General features: G+C 44.6%; 1 protein-coding gene across 1 annotated transcript in view; it reads right to left on the bottom strand.

Moving 5' to 3' along the window:
- KIAA1549 (KIAA1549 ortholog) overlaps window positions 1-11266 on the bottom strand; it is a 106707-nt gene extending 95441 nt beyond the window's left edge. Inside the window, exons 1-4 of the mRNA XM_011995505.1 lie at window positions 8195-11266; window positions 4242-4330; window positions 2989-3166; window positions 867-997 (exon numbers count right to left, since the gene is read on the bottom strand). Of these exons, the coding sequence (XP_011850895.1) occupies window positions 867-997; window positions 2989-3166; window positions 4242-4330; window positions 8195-10925 (3129 nt within the window). The 5' untranslated portion in view covers window positions 10926-11266. The remainder of the gene's footprint in view (window positions 1-866; window positions 998-2988; window positions 3167-4241; window positions 4331-8194) is intronic.
- Between the last annotated feature and the right edge of the window lie 5613 nt (window positions 11267-16879).

Genomic DNA, 16879 nt, shown 5'->3' with positions numbered 1-16879 from the left:
AACTTGGTTCTTCATTCCTAACAACAAACCAACAGTCTCCAGATTTCCAGAAACTAACAGCACAAAAGCAAAGCACCGAGATCAACACGCAGAGCAAGGAGTGCGGAGAAAACAGGAATGACTTAGGAAACAGAAGACGCATTTTAACAATTCTAATTAACATCCTCAGAGACTTTTAAGGTGACACTGCATCATTGCAGGAAAGCCTACAATGAAAATGGAGCAAAGAACAATGAACAAAAAGCTAAAAAATTCAATAGAGGGATTGCATAACATAATGCACACAGCTAAGGACTCAATTCATGACTTGGAGGACAACATTTTGTAAATCTGTAAAAACAGAGAATAAAGAGATGGAAAATATGAGGAAAAAATAAGAAACATGGAAAGTGGATCCAGGAGCACCAAAATCTATTTTAACATCCATTTTGGAAAGAGAGAGGAAAGAATGTACAGGGGAAAAAAATCAAAGAAATATAAAAACATCAGCCGTTTCCATACAATACGTACAACGTCTGTTCTTAGTAGCTATATGGAAACAACAGTATAGGTAGGCATTCCCCCATTGGATATTGAGGTTGATACCATTCCTTTCTAGGTAATTCTTGAATTTCCTGAATATGGTCATGTTTCTTCAGCTCACCATATCTGAGCTCCCTGGGTATCAGTTACTCTGCAACCCTCAAAGAGGCTCAGCCCATGCATACCATGCCGACCCTACGCCACAGGAACAGATCAATCCCGACCCACATAAACTGGGTTTCCGCCGCTGGAGGGAATAAGAGTTAAGCACATCTTAAACAATGTGGAACAATTTCCCCTTTAAGGGCTAAAGCCTTCTGCTCTGCATTCAGTGGTATTCTCACCTGCACAGTGAGGTTATATGTTCCCTGGTGGTGTTTCCTCACTTCAAAGAGAGCTGTCATTAGGCCTTTCTCGATGCGCTGGGTGAAGTTGCAGAAGCCAGTATCCACACTCGGAGGCACAAACTGAAGTACTGAAAAGAAAAGCAATCAAAGTCCCACGAATGAGGTGTCTGTGTTTCTGAAGTATTAAGGAATCAAGAGAGAGAAATATAATATCTAAATCAACTAATTCCTTCACAGCATGGGATTAAGTACTGTGATGTACCATTTCTACATATTACCTCACGGAAATGTAAAAAGCAACTTTGCAGTAAATGAAGACACGCAATGTGAAGGTGACTGGTATCATTTTTAAATGAAAAATATCTAAGATAAGAATTTGAATATCAAAAGACACGACGGATGGAAACACTTCAAATATATATAAATTCATTGCAGATGAATTCTTGAATATTTATGGGTGAAATGACATGACAGCTGGCTTTGCTTTAAAACACTCTAGTGTCCACAAAAACGTTCATGGTGGATTGATGAAACGAAATTGGTGATGTTGATAATTTTTTTTAAGTTTAACCATGGGTATATGTAGACTTAGTATGTTATTCTCTCTACTTTTGTAAATGTTTGAACATGTCCACAATGAAAAGTTAAATATGATATTTAGAAATTACTGTTAACAGCCAGGTGCAGTGGCTCACGCCTGTAATCCCAGCACTTTGGGAGGCTGAGGTAGGCGGATCATTTGAGATGAGCAGTTCAAAACCAGCCTGGCCAACGTGGTGAAACCCCATCTCTACTAAAAATACAAAAATTAGCTGGGCGCCGTGGTGGGTGCCTGTAATCCCAGCTACTTGGGAGGCTCAGGCAGGAGAATTGCTTGAGCCCAGAAGGCAAAGGTTGCAGTGAGCAGAGATTGCACCACTGCACTCCAGCCTGAGCAACAGAGCAAGACTCCATCTTCAAAAAAAAAAGAAATCGCTGTTAACTTCATATACATTTTAAAATCTTTATCTTTTAGAGGCTATATAGGCTGAAATATGTGTGGGTGAGATGATATGATGCCTGAGATTTACTTTAAAATAGTGCAAGAGGAGGGGAAGTAGACGGTAGATGGGGGTGTGGCTATAACAAGACTGGCTAGGAATGGAAAAATGGTTGAAGATATACAAGAAGTACATGGTGGTCTGTTAAACTATTCTACGTACTTTTGTATGTGCTTGAAATTTCCCATAATTATAAACTTTTAAAAATTAAATAATAAGGTCGGGTGTGGTAGCTCACACCCACAATCCCAGTACTTCAGGAGGCCAAGACAGGAGGACTGCTTGAGCCAGGAGTTCAAGACCAGTCTGGGCAACTTAGGAAGACCCCATCTCTACAAAACATAATTTTTCTTAAATTATTTTTTTTTTTTCTCTTTTTGGGATAGGGTCTCACTCTGTTGCCCAAGCTGGAGTGCAGTGGCACGATCTCATCTCACTGCAGTCTCCACCTCCTGGGTTCAAGTGATTCTCCTGCCCCAGCCACCCAAGTCGCTGGGATTACAGACATACGCCACCATGCCTGGCTAATTTTTGTATTTTTAGTAGAGATGAGGTTTCGCCATGTTGCCCAGGCTCGTCTCAAACTCCAGAGCTCAAGTGATCCACTCGCCTCAGCCTCCCAAAGTGCTGGGGTTACAGGCGTAAGCCATCGCACCTGGTCTAAATATTTTTATTTTTCATAGAGACAGGGTTTCAACATGCTGCCTTGGCTGGTCTCAAACTCATGAACTCAAGCGATCCATCTGCCTCAGCCTCCCAAAGTGGTGGGACTACAGATGTGAGCCACCACACCTGGCCTAAAAAAGATTTTTAAAAAAATTAGCCAGGCATGGTGGTATACACTTTTAGTCCCAACTATCAGGAGGCTGAAGCAGGAGGATTGTTCGAGCTCAGGGGTTCAAGGATACAATGAGCTATAATCACACCACTGCATTCCAGCCTGGGTGACAGAGTGAGATCCTATCTCTAAAAATCATCATCATAACAATAAATTCTAACAATGATTTCCAATATTTTAGAAATATAAAAAAAATGAAATTCTTTTTACAAATAAAAACAACTATACTGAGTTGTCTCACCTGTTTGAACTTGGAACCTGGACTCTGGCACAAGGAAAGAAGGTTTCACAGACAGGATTAAAGGAGTCTGGTCACGCACAAGCTTACTGTTTATAAGCACATTTATGACTGATATTGCCGTGTAAACAAAAGGACCGGATGTTACCAGAAAAGTGAAGTCAGTAAATAGTTCGTAAACCTACGGAAATAAGAAATACAAAGACAATTCAAACTTAAAGGAAGTTGTGTTGGATAGAAAAATAAAAAATTATAAATAAACTAAAAAAACTGGTAGTTTCGAATGAAGGAGTGGTGCATCACAGATAATCAAAATTTTATTTCAGTTACTGCTTTTACTCTCTGCCAAGCTTTGCACAAAAAGCACAAAATTATGAGAGCAGCAAGAAAGAAGAGTCAGAAATATGAACTGAATAATGAGTTACAGGGCATTCAAGGTGTTTGTTGTATTTAAAACACATAGAAAGGGGTACTTATCCTATTGAGCAGCACTGTCCAAAATAAATACGCAATTAAAACATTTCTAGTGGCACATTTAAAAACATAGGAACAAGTGAAATTAATTTTAAATACACTTTACTTAATATATCTAAAATATCATTTCAACATGAAGTCAATACAAAACACTATTAATGAGACATTCTACACTCCTTTTTCACTGCATTTTTGAAGTCTGGTATGTATTTTCCACCCACAGCCCATCTCGGTTTGGATGAGCCCCATTTCACTGCTGCATTGCCACGTGTGGGGCACGGTTCTGGTTCTGGATGGCTCTGCTCTAGATGGACTGTGGCTTTCTGGGATCACTGAGAAGTGGGACCAGCATGGGATCCAGTCTAAAAGATTTGGATCTCCATCTCTATCCCACCAAATGTCCAGAAAGATGCACCTGTACTCACTCTAACATCTAATTTAAACACGAATCCAAGTCCTTTTGTGTGAATCAAGGGAAGTAAAATCATGAAGGCTGTCACCCCAGACTGCTGCCTCTGGTCTGAGAGCCCTTTGTTCCAACTCTGCCAACACATCCCCTAAAGGACTAACCCTGACCTCATGTGGCATCAGGAAAGACCTCCCCAGTACAGTGACAGTAGAGTGGAGATCCAGAGGATGAGCAGGAGTTAACCAGGAACAGACGGGGGGAAGAGAGGAAAGAGAAAGAGTCCATGGCCATAATCACCTGCCTCTAACCTGGGGCTCTCACATCAGCCCCAGGCCCACCAGACATCACACACTCCTGAGCCGCCGGGACTCACCTTCAGTTCCACTGCACGGTTGAAGTGAATCCTCAGTACTTCTTTGATTGCTGTAATGATGTACTCCTGCACAGCTCTTCTGGCCAGCACTACAAATGAAAGCAAACCACCAAATGCATTTTCATATCATTACGAATAACAAACACATCAGACTTCTGGACCCTAGCACTGTGCCAAAACGCATTAGCTGCTCTAAAAGCCTTCTTGTAAAATAAAGGCCAGACCAAGACAGAACAGGGGTTAAGGATTTAGTTGCTGCTAACTACGGCAGTGGGGACCTAGAAGACACCAGGTCAACTCTGCATAGCATCAGCTCAACACACTAAGAAAACCCTCTCTGCCCCAGATAGGTTAGATCAGGAATCAGCAGTGATGACCCAGCCAGGGGACAAGGAGCTTCCAGTTCTCATTTTCACCTGGACAAATTCCAGGCTGTCTCTCAGCTATGTCCCTGACAACAAAACATGAGGCTTTAAAAGCTCTCAGAAGTAATGTTTTTAAAGGCCTTAAGATGTTACTCAACAAAACCAGATGACATTTTCCTCTGTAAAATGAGGTCTCCTATCCCAATGATTCAAGGCAAAAGTGAAGAGTTTTTACCACTAATAATGGGGAAAAATGAGTTCCACAATTCCCACATATTAAAACTTTATGTAGGAAATAAAATAATTCTCATAACCAAAGTCCAGTTCTGTTTGTTTTCATATTTTAAAAGTTCCATTTAAAAATCTATACTAGTTAAGCCTGTCTCTCAGTGCTTAGTAAGCTTGTTCTTCTTTTTCCTATTTTTTCTCTCCCCTTCCATCAACTTCCCATAACGCAGAATTAGAATACACTTGATATTATAATTGTTTTCCATTTCCTGATTTTAATTTTTTAAACTGGAGATAGAGAATCACTCTGTATTCTTCATTCTTTAAAAAGCAAATGTTTAAGTTATATTTGATTGCTTTTCCCCAGGAATCAGTGATCTGAATTTTTTTTAAAGGTGGGCGGAGGCTTCTTTATTAGTTCATGAGACCACTGGAACAAATCCACAGCCCCCAACCACCTTGCTGAGTCACACCAGCAGCCAACTCCACATGGCCCACGTAGGCTCCAAGTGGGTTGGACTATGCCATAGATCTGAAAGGGAAAGATAAAATGAGTAGGAAGAGAGGGGAAAGAATGGAAAGAAGGAAAGATGCCTTATTTAAGAAAGGAAATGAAGAGGGACGGAGAAATGAGGGAGGGAGAAATGAGGAAGGAGGGAGACAGGAAGGAAGAGGGGACAGAAAAGGAGGAGAGAGGGAGAGGATGGGGAAGGAAAGAAGGAAGGAAGGGAAGGAGGGAGAGACGGAGGGAGGGAGGCAAGAGCTAAACTTGGGGGAAATAAGAGGCAGAATGGGAAGTCAGAAACAGAAAACCCCTGAAGAGAAAAGCAGGAAGAACACGTTGTAAACAGCCCCACATCACTGGTCCAAATGCCACTCTCCAAAGTCCCCACAGCCACCACCATGACCTCCACTTTCTCTAGGGAATCTGAGAAAGCTATAAAACTGCAACATTAGGATATAAGGACACCACTCTTTGGGAAAAGGGATCATCAGCAAACAAATATCTTACAGATCTTTTCCTAAATGAATGTTTCCCAGAGCTAAGAGAAGAGAGGTGACAGAGACTTCCAAGGCAGCACAGGGTCAGAAAGGCCCTGGGTGCAAGCGCAGCTCACGCCTCCCAGGGCGCGTGCAGTCAAGTGCTTCCTCCACCATCACAGACCCCCAGCACCCAGAGTGGCTCTGCTTTATCATCACAGAGCACACGTGAAGAATCCTTTCAGGGGTACGCAGAGTCACCTCAACCCCCTCGCTGCCCTCTCTCACTAACAAATAACTGAAAAGGACAGCAAGTTCCAATCTAAGCGAAGATGAGAAATGAGCCGATACTTCCTCTGGGTCAAAGGTACCACCGGGAGGCACTTATCTCTGCTAAAAGACACAATTTAACAGCATGAACACCTACACACAACTCTGGACATTTACAAAAACTGTTCAAGTGTACTTACAACGGCTGAATTTTACTCCAAAAAGCTGTTAAAAATACATGGATGCCTAATACCCACAGCAAATGTCATTAAGTGTACACCACATACGAAAGTTAAATCCAGCTATGAGGACTCCTAAAGAAGCTTTCAGTAACTCTTCAAATAAGCTGCTTACAACTGACCACTTTGTAACAATTTTGTATCTACTTTGTAATAATTTTGTAAGAAGGAAGAAAAGTATCCTGAGCAGGAGAAACTCTTTTCCCTCCTTCCCGGACTACTCTAATCTTGAGATTCAAGTTCATGATTTTGTTCCAACCACATTTTCAAGCATAATTACCCGCTCCTCCCATCACTACGCCTAATCTCCAGCCATGATGACTGTCTCCTCCCCCAGAAGACACTTTCTCTTCATCCCCAGATGACGACATTCTACTCTTCCTTTTGTGGAAATCTCCAGTTTCACATTCTTCCAAACCAGCTCTGGTTATCCCAAATAGCCACTCTTGGAGAACTCCACAGAAACCGCTGTTACTCTGTGGCTCAGTACCATCCTTCTAGTCCCTGAGCTGCCCACGGGAGGGCCGTGTCTTACCCATCTGTATATCCCTAGAAGCTTCCAGAAGCACCTCACACAAACTAGGTGCTCAATCATTACTTGTCACGCGGAATAACGAATGCTTCCCTTTGGCGTGTAGGGAGCAAAGGCTGTCCTGACCTCATTCTCCAAAGCCATTCCCACTGGTACGATGTTGATCACCGACGCGTACCTGCCATCAGGATCCTCGCTCCCACCTGCTCAGAGGGATGGGGCACTGTCACAGTGAGCAGAGGCTCCCAGCCGCCCGCCCCGCCCCGACCACAGGGAGGAAAAGACCCAGCGTGTTCTCCTCCTCCTCCCCCTTCCACATTCTCTGCTCCTCTCCTTTCTGGTCCACTCCACCCCACTCGTCCTCTACCTCTTCTGCCATTTTCATCCCCTGTGTCATTTCTGTCCTCCACTACTACCAAAATCAAAACAGAGGACAGGCTGCTCGCCAACACCAGGCTGTGGTTCAGCACACAGTCATGGCCCTTGAGACCACACACACTTGTCATCTCTCATGAGGAAAAATGCAGAGACCCTGACCAAGCGGGCCACCATCACAGGATGTTACCCTTGAAATAAGTCTACCTGTCAGGCATGCCCTCGGGTGGGCGCCAGCTTCACGTGGCCAGAGCAGCCATGCAACTGCAAGGGAAGCTGCTGGCCGGTCTGCTAGCAACCCAGGCTGCGGTGGGGAGGAGACCAAAGGCTGAGACTGGATTCAGAGGATATTAAGTCACTCAACTTTTCTTTCCTCGGGACCCAAGGAGCATTTACAGGGAGCTATGAGAGCAAAGTGCAGTCTCCTTTCGAGGAAAAGTAAGACTAGTAAATGAGTAAGAAATTGCAAGGGTTGCTCTTACATAGTTGCCCAACTCATTGCTTGAATTAAACAAAAAATATTTTGTCTAAGCTATGTCATCCATGCACCTACTGGGTTATGGTAAGACAAAGATCCTTCCAAGGCTTGTTTAGTTCTTGTATTTGTTCTAATATTTGTTCTCCTTGCGGCTGCTGACTAATAGACATCATCCCGTGCGTGCCTCTGACGTGCTAGGCAGGGGCTGGGTGTTCTGCAGGGACTAATGCATTTACATCGGAACAACAGCCCAATGAAGCAGGTTTAACTAAGCTCCTTGTTTAATGGGTGAGGTAGCAGACGATTAGAGAGGATCAATAACTGTCCTGAGAACGCGCAGGAGGTAAGCATAGGAGTGCTACCTGGGAGTTAACTGAGCCCAGCGCCTCTACTCTTAACCACGAAGCTCCAAACCTCCCAGGCAGTGCACACAAGCTCCTTAGAAAGACTGCCCACCTGAGAGGTGGCAGGAAGCTGGCCCTTACCAGTTGTGATCAGATAGGCATCGGGGACTGTGATATCACAAACATATGGCGGCTTGGAGGTGGCCAGTGTTGGCGTGTCGACTGTTGCTTCGAGAGTGAAGGCGGTCACGGGATGCAGGGACGGCAGGGGAGGAGCAGCGCTGCCCTCTGGGGGGCTCTGACTTGCGGTGTCGCTCATCACGGCGGAGTCGAGGGGACCACCAGTGGCAGCACCGGAGCTGGCTGTGCTCACTTCCGTGGAGGTGTTCAGTGGCACCTCTGTGGGTGTGAGTGATGGGCCCACGACGGTCAGCTCTGTGGGCAGAGGGAAGGGGGTTGCTTCAGAAACAAATGAGGATCCTGATGGCAGGTACGTGTCAGTGATCAACACTGTACCAGTGGGAATGGCTTTGGAGAAAGAGGCCAGGACAGACACATGACCGTCTAGATCACTGATTTGGTCGTCAGGAGGTGTCAGAGTTGAGAACAAAGAAGACTCAGTTAAAATGGGCGCTGTGTGCACAGTGGTCAATGGTGATGTTGCTTGAATCCCAGCCGTCAAAATGTCCAAAGACTCGGAGCTGGGGGGCACCAGTGCGGTGACTGCGGATTCGCGGGAAACGAGTGAAGACTCAAGATAGGAGGTAGTTTCAGTGAAAGCTGAGGTAAAATGAGCTTCTGAATCCCTCAGTGAAACCACAGACGCTTCAACAAACTCGAGAGAATCAGAAGGCAAGCTTGACCACGGTGACGCCCCAGAACGGCTAGGTAGGAAAGTGACGGTGTTTAAAGGCAGCTCGGAGCTTGGCTGGAGCTGCGAAAACTCAAGATTTGAGGAACTGGGAAGAGACAGCTGAGACGACTGCAGACCACTAGAGCTGAACAACGTAAATGTCTCAACCAAGGTAGAAAAAGACTGAGACGTGAAGGGAGACAAGTCACTCGGCATCGGAGACAGAGACGCAGGCGCTTCCGAAGGCGAAGGGACGGAGCCGCTGAGTTCCAGCGGGGGTGTTGAGAAAAAGCTGGATGCAAAATCCAAAGCACCTCCAGGTTGATGCTCAGAAAAACTGGAAGGTTCTTGGTCAGAGAAACGTGAAGACTCCACTGAAGGAAGCAGACTGGAAGGCATAAAAACACTCGGGTCTCTGACGGCAGGCGACGGTGTGTTTCTGTTTGCTATGACAGAGAAAGATGAGTCAAGGAGAATGCTGGTGATGACGGAGAAAAATGCAGTGGTCACACGGGATGGCATCACTTGGGTTTCAGCAACAGACGAGGAGCCAGCAGTAGGATCAAGTGATGCTGGCACAGAGAGGCGGCCGCGGGCAGGGGGAACCTGTGTGGCTGTAACGCTACTCATATCCACCTCGGCAGAAATGCCAACACTCGTCTCTGAGATTTCCATGAATCTAGAAGAAAGTGGGACCATAGGTCTGGAGGGGAAAAGCGTATTAAATACTTGAGGATCTTCCTCAAATTCAGAGAAGTCTGCTACGACGCTACTCATTAGAGAGACGCTGCTTTCTTCCAGCACGGTCATGGACAGAGTCTCGGCACCATCCCCTGATCCCACGTCTTTCTCCATGAGGCTCGTGGCCAGAACTTGCTGAGGTGAAGGCACAGTGCAGGCCGCGCACCAAGTGTATGGTCTGAATGAGGACACCGGGCTCAGGATATGAGTGTTGTCCACAGGACCGGGGAGGGCCGAATTGCTAAGCCATTCTGATGTCTTGCTGGAGTCGCTAGGGAGAAAGGGGTTAGATGAAACATCAGTTGGTGGAGCAGAGAAGGACGCAAACGCAACAGGAGTTGAAAGCAATGCAGAATGTGCCCTGCTGAATTCAAGGGCTGCGTGCGATGCAGTCACAGTAGGGTATGTTCTTGGAGAGATGGTTTCTTCTAGGCTTTGACTCAACATGGTGGTCACATCAGGGTATCTGTCTGCACTTGTGGCCCAAACCTCCTCTGGAGGTTGTGAGACCTCCCCCAAGGAGGGAAAAGGTATAGTAATGCCATCACCTAACGGCTGCGGCATTAAAGACCAGGAGCTAAAAAAAACGGTGGTTTGCACACCCTCTGTTAGGGAAGCCACAATCTCTGGCAGAGTCCTGCTTGATAAATGACTGTAAGCGTCAGTAGGATAAAGCACCAAATTCCTGCCAGGAGTTGGAACGATGCCCTCAGAGGTGCGAAAAGCTGACCGAAAGGTGTGGAAAAGACTGGCGGACTCAGCATATGCCGCTGGTTGTTGTGTTGTGTTCTGCCAGCCCGATGTCACTTCTTCATCTTGTAAAGAAACCATGGGTAATGATGGAGTGAGCACAGGTTCTAACGCTTCCCCGGGCAGCCCCGGTGGGCTGACTGTGATATACTGTATTGGAGAAACCATCCGTGGAGTGGTCCAGTGAGTATCCGGCAGAAAGTTATCCATCTCATCGTCATCAACAGCCACCTCATTACTCGTCACTGACACGTAAGCTGCCACAAAGATGCTGTGATCTGCTGTACTTTCAGTCTGTTTTCCTTGGCTAAAAAAGGCTGTATCAAAAGTAGCGGCAGATGGCGGGGCTGTGACATGGAGAGGACTGCTGTACTGGGACCCGGGAGCAGTTTCTGTTAAGGCCACTTGTGCAGCGCTGTGTCCAGTGCTTTTCTTCAGCACGAGCTCCACGGAGTATAAAGAAAGGTTGTGCTGTTCCGGAGAGAGCTCATCTATCAAGAAAATCAGAGCTGGGTTAGTGCAATGCATTGGAAGTCACACAGCTAACGTTTTGTTTCAGGCATGAGAATTCACTCATTCAACAAACATCCATTCACCATCAATATCCATGAATCACCGTCAGAAGTTAAACAGCTAGCTGGAAACCAGAAATTGACAGAATTACCATCAGGACAGTATCTGCAAATATTCCCAAACTTGGGCACTGTTTTTACCTAAGCTGTGTGTGGGGGGTGGGGGGGGCACATTTACATAGTTTTTCCCACAGAACCACAGGATACTGGAAACAGAGGAGGCTGTTTAGTCCATTTTCTCTCACTTATGACAGGAGGAAAGAGAGGTTTCCAGAAGGTAAATAATCAATTATAAGACCACCCAGAGTGGAGCTGGAATCTGAATATAAGGCTTCCTTGACTCCAAAGCCTGTGTGTTTTCTCTTCGGCGGTAGGAGCTGGCTGCTACGAGAAATGAACACAACAACTCATTGCACCTCTCACTACCAAAGTAAGAGAGTTCCCCAGTTCCTCAGCGGTGCTCCCCAACACAGTTGCTGAGGCTTCCACATGAAGGCCCCAGGCTTCCTGCAGGCTCAGCTTTTGCCATTTCCTGCCCCACTCTCAGGCCTTCCCAGCTATGCTCTGGCACCTGCAGTGCCCCAAACGCAAACACCCCTGGCCTCCATGGCTGCGTCCATTCTCAGCCCCGCCTGGAATGCCCTTCCCCGGCTCTCTATATGGCTGTGTCCATTCTCACCCCCGCCTGGAATGCCCTTCCCCGGCTCTCTATATGGATGGATCCTCTCACCCCCGCCTGGAATGCCCTTCCCCGGCTCTCCATCTGGATGGCTCCTTCTGACCCTTCAGATGCAGCACAGATACGAGTTTCATCCTCGATGCTCTGAAGCTAGATTGGCACCTCTCCCTAGGCTTCTCCCTGCCCTTATCATGCCCACTGAAACGAACTATCTGCTCACTAGATTCTGGGCTTCCTAAGGACAGGCATTGTTTACCTGTCTCCCCAGTGCCTAGCACAGTAAGTGATCTACAGCAGGAGCTCAATTGACATCAGTTGGACGGATGGATGGATGGATGGACGGACGGACGGATGGATGGATGGATGGATGGATGGATGGATGGATGGATGGATGGATGGAATCCAAGGATACCAAGTTCTGACAAGTGCCAACATTATCCCATCATCCATTCAAACTTTAGTATTCCTTAACTTGTGACTGCTGTCATTATCATTTAGTAAGTTGAGGCCTCTCCACCGGTAATTCAGGTATGACATAGCCTAGAGAAACAGGACAAGTGACAGCCCAGCCACTAATGACAGTCCAGGGCCCAGGGACTGTCCTCTGCAGCCCAGGCTGGGGACTGAGCAACTATCAAAATCCATAACAACACCTCGTTTCTCTAATCCCAACAGTCTATCAGAACATACCTTTGTGAAATGGCATAAGGATAGTCTTGAATTCATTCTATTTTTTTTAAGTAAGTCATTTCTATTCTATTTATAGCAATATGGCAGACTACAGATCTTGAAACTCTCCACTTCAGAACATTTAAGATTGCTTAATAAATGTTTAAAAACCATCTTCTAAGTGACTGGATGGCCTGCAAGACAGTAAGGGGAATGTGCTGAATGTAGGAATAAAACAGGAGCTGCACGAGGGCAGTGACTGAGGACCCAAGGCAGGTACTACTGGATCAGCTGGCCGGCTGTTCAGGCCACAAGGGGACTGAGAGACAAGTGTTACCCTAGACAAGGAAAGAACCCAATTGAAGACCATTTTCCAAAACTGGTGACCCAGGAAGTATCATAATCTCGGAGAAAGAGTGAGTTAGGAAGAAAAATATCTACTTTTCAGAAGACAGCAAAAATAGTATCAGCTTCCAATAGTGTCTGACTTGAGAACACCTTGGAATGACTTTCCCTTTTCCCTGTTGAACTCTCCTCAGTCTCTCACTTCTGTTCCTCAGGATCATGTCCTAGAATAAAATATGCACACAAACCCATGTCTCAGACTTTGCTTTGTGGGGGAAAACCCAGGTTAAGACACTGCTATGACTTATGTATTATGTGCTCCCAATATTCCTATGTTGAAATCCCGGGATCTCACAATATGACCATACTGGGAAACAGGGTCAGTGGAGATGTAATTGGCTGAGATGCAGTCATACTGAAGTAGGGTGGGCCCTCATCTAATATACTGGTGACTGTATAAAAGGCAGAAATGTGGGCCAGGCGCGGTGGCTCACACCTGTAATCCCAGCACTTTGGGAGGCCAAGGAGGACAGATCACGAGGTCAGGAGTTCGAGTCCAGCCTGACCAACATGGCAAAACCCCATCTCCACTAAAAATACAAAAGTTAGCCAGGTGTGGTGGCACACACCTGTCATCCCAGCTACTCAGGAGGCTGAGGCAGGAGAATCGCTTGAACCCAAGAGGCAGAGGGTTCAGAACCAAGATCATGCCACTGCACTCAAACCTGGGAGACAGAGTGAGACTCCATCTTAAAAAAAAAAAATTTAAAAAATTAAAAAAATAAAAAACGGGCAGGAACTGGACACAGACATACACAGAAGGAGACCACCATGTGATGATGAAGGCAGAGATCACAACGATGCACCTATAAGTCAAGGAACATTAAAGATTGACAGCAAATCACCAGCAGCTAGGGGACAGCCCTGCAGCAGATTCTCCCTCACAGGCTTCAGAAGGAAGCCACACCTTGAACTTGGACTTCTAGCCTCCAGAACGGCGAGAAAATACATTTTTGCTGTTTAAGTCAAACAAGGGAAAAGTATATGTCTCAACTCTGACTTTGTATAACTATTGTGTGAAACATCGTCCCGAGTGTGGAACCTATACTACTTGTATGGTCCTAACAACTGTATGTTTACAGTCATAATTTAAAGTGGGCCAGGTCTCCAGCACCTGTCAGAAAGTAACATAAATCACACTCAGAAGAACACACTCACAGCCGGGTTTCAAAGTCTTCCTGCAGCTACAGTTGCAGAGCACAGAATTAAAAATTATAAAATACATAGGAAACCAAAGTACCATGAACAAAAGTCAAGAGAAATCCCATGAAAAAAGTATTTTTTAAAAAGGCCAACTAGATTGAATCAGATCTATAAAGACTTTGGATATCAGAATTATGAGACCCATTTTTTAAAGTTATATTTAATTCATTTAAAATAATAAAGACTGAAAACATGAGTAACGAGCAAGACATTATACAAGTTGGCCAGAAATATTTTTAAAACATTTAGAAATAAAAATTTTATAATTAATAAATTTTAAACTCAATATACTCGTAAAACAGCAATTTAGACAGAGCTGAAGCAAGATTTAGTGAACTGGGGGATAGGTCTGAAGAAATTACTCAGAAAAGGGCACAGGGAAATAAAGAAAAGTGAAATATTAATAAAAGAAGCTAAGAGACATAGAAGACAGAATAAGACAGTCCAACATACATTTGATCAAAGTTTTAGGAAAAAAAATAAAAGGGAATAGGGTAGATACAATATTCAAAGACATAGTGCTAAGAATTTGCCAAAATTAATAAGAGACACGAACCATTCAATTCACAAAGACCAAAAAATCCCAAGGAGGGTGAATTAAAAAAAAAAAAAAAAAAATCCAAACCTATACATGTGATGATACCACAGACCACAGACAAATTGTAAAACCAGTCAGAGGAAAAGGAAACAGCAACCAAACAAGCAAAAAATAACTGCCTGACAGAATTAGAAGCCAGATGACAACGAAACAAAATCCTCAAGTGCTGAAACTCGCTGACATCTCAGAGGTGAATAACCAGGAAAACTATCAAGACATTTTCAGCTACACAGTGGTTATACTAACAGAAGACCCTCAGTGAAGGAGCTTCTAAATAAGGATATCCTTCAAAAAGAAGCGTTATTATCTCAGCAGGAAGATCTGAGAATAGAGAATAAACGATAAACACATGGCCAGACGTGGTGGCTGACACCTATAATCCCAGCATTTTGGAAGGCCAAGGCAGGTGGATCACCTAAGGTCAGGAGTTCGAGACCAGCCTGGCCAACACAGTGAAATCCCATCTCCACTAAAAATGAAAAATTAGCTGGGTGTGGTGACACACACCTGTAGTCCCAGCTACTCGAGAGGCTGAGGCAGGAGAATCGCATGAACCCGGGAGGTGGAGACTGCAGTGAGCTGAGATCATGCCATTGCACTCCAGCCTGGGCAACAGAGCAAGACTCCATCTCAAAAAGAAAAAAAAAAAAAGATAAATATATGGTTAAATCTAAACAAACAGTGGTGGTATAAATGAACAATAATACTCCTACGTAATTTGTGAGTTTACAGAAGACATATTATATGGAATTAAAAGTTATGCATAGAAGCTATAAGAGGGACAGCCAGAGGTATTGTTGACTCACTAGCAGAGATGGAGATCAAAAGTTAAGACAAAATTCTGTGAATAGATTTTTGTTTCTATATACCAAAATTTGTAAATAATATTTAGTGCCATAAAGTATTTCTAGCTGGTTCTCCTAGCATCTGAAAGTCACCAACTTAAACCATATATAAAATGCTTAAAGGGTCATATTCCTTTCTACATCATATGCATTTTTTAAATGAATAAATAATACAAGAAGGATTTTTTTAATCGGTATTTTAAGTTGTTTCATAGCAATATTATACAGCATTTGTTGTCTTCCATACAACCTGGCTGTAGGATTCCTTGCCTAAGTGATTGTGTTACTTACCTGTCACGTCCCAAGCACAGGTAAAAGAAAACACGATACTTATGATGACCACAGTAAAATAGCAGCTGTTTTTTTTTTTTTTTTTTTTTGATGTTCTTTTCTACAATAAAGGCTTACAAGTTATAAATATAAGAAGAAATAAAATCACGGTTCTGTCAAATTGTGTATCATATAAATCTGAACGTTTTCCTAAGGATAAATCATTTTATGTGTCTGTTTTAAAACTGCTATGATATAATTTGTTTTGAAATATTAGATCTGAACAAGGAGCAAGTTCCCTTTTAAAACAAATCACAAATGCATTTAGAAGTGAACCGGAAGACTGCAAGAGATAAAATAACCAGGAAGAGCAACGGTTAGTGGCTAATTTATGAACCTGAGTATCTGATGCAAGCTAGAATTCAATCAACTCTGCCTTCTAAGGACAGGAAACGGGGAGGGCAAAGTGGCCAAAGGGACAAAAAAATCCTCCTGACTAGAACATGATGGCAACAAAAACTTCGTATTAAGAAACGGAAGGCGTGCCAAGCCGGGATGCTTTTTTTTTTTTCTTTCTTTCTCTCTGCCAAGCCCTAGGAGGGACAAAGCAGCTGCAATGCCAAAGGGAATCACTTCTGCAGTTAACTCAGGAGGAGGCTAGGAAACCCAGGCGAGTCCTCTCACAGCATAAAAGGCCTCAGGGACTCTAATTTCAAGCCCTGGAGATCAATTTTCAAGCTCTGAAGAGTAGGCTCACAAAAGAGGGAAAGGTTCTCTCTTGGATGACAGAGAAAGGAAAGGGGTTGGGGTGAGACGGGTGCTTCTCAGACTGTGACGCCCTCCTGAATGACGCCGGACCCTGGACTCCTGCACTGCTCCCAGCTGACCCGGGTCTGCCACCCAGTCCAAGTAGCCAGTACTGAGGCCTTTTCTCCATCTAGGCAGCAAACCCTTGTTCACAGGGAGCCTACCAGGCACCTGCACCTCGCCCTGGCCAGGTTCTGGCCATGCTGGACATCACAGTGGGAAACTGTCCTGCGCTCTCACCGCCAGGCCACACCGACTCCATAATTACACAGTAGTGAGGAAGAGGCCCAGCTGTCTCCAAAGCTTGTCTGTCTCAGACGCTCACAAGCAAGACGAAGTGGTACCCTGACATTTTCTTTTAAGTCATGTTTTTCTATCTGGAAATCTTCCTGAACCATAGTAGTCAATCATGGAATCATGTACTTTTCAAGCTT

The sequence above is a fragment of the Mandrillus leucophaeus genome, unplaced genomic scaffold (genome assembly GCF_000951045.1).
Source record: "Mandrillus leucophaeus isolate KB7577 unplaced genomic scaffold, Mleu.le_1.0 Scaffold49, whole genome shotgun sequence".
Lineage (NCBI taxonomy): Eukaryota > Metazoa > Chordata > Mammalia > Primates > Cercopithecidae > Mandrillus > Mandrillus leucophaeus.
Note: the sequence above shows the minus strand (reverse complement) of the source record. Positions and strands in the feature narration are given on the sequence as shown.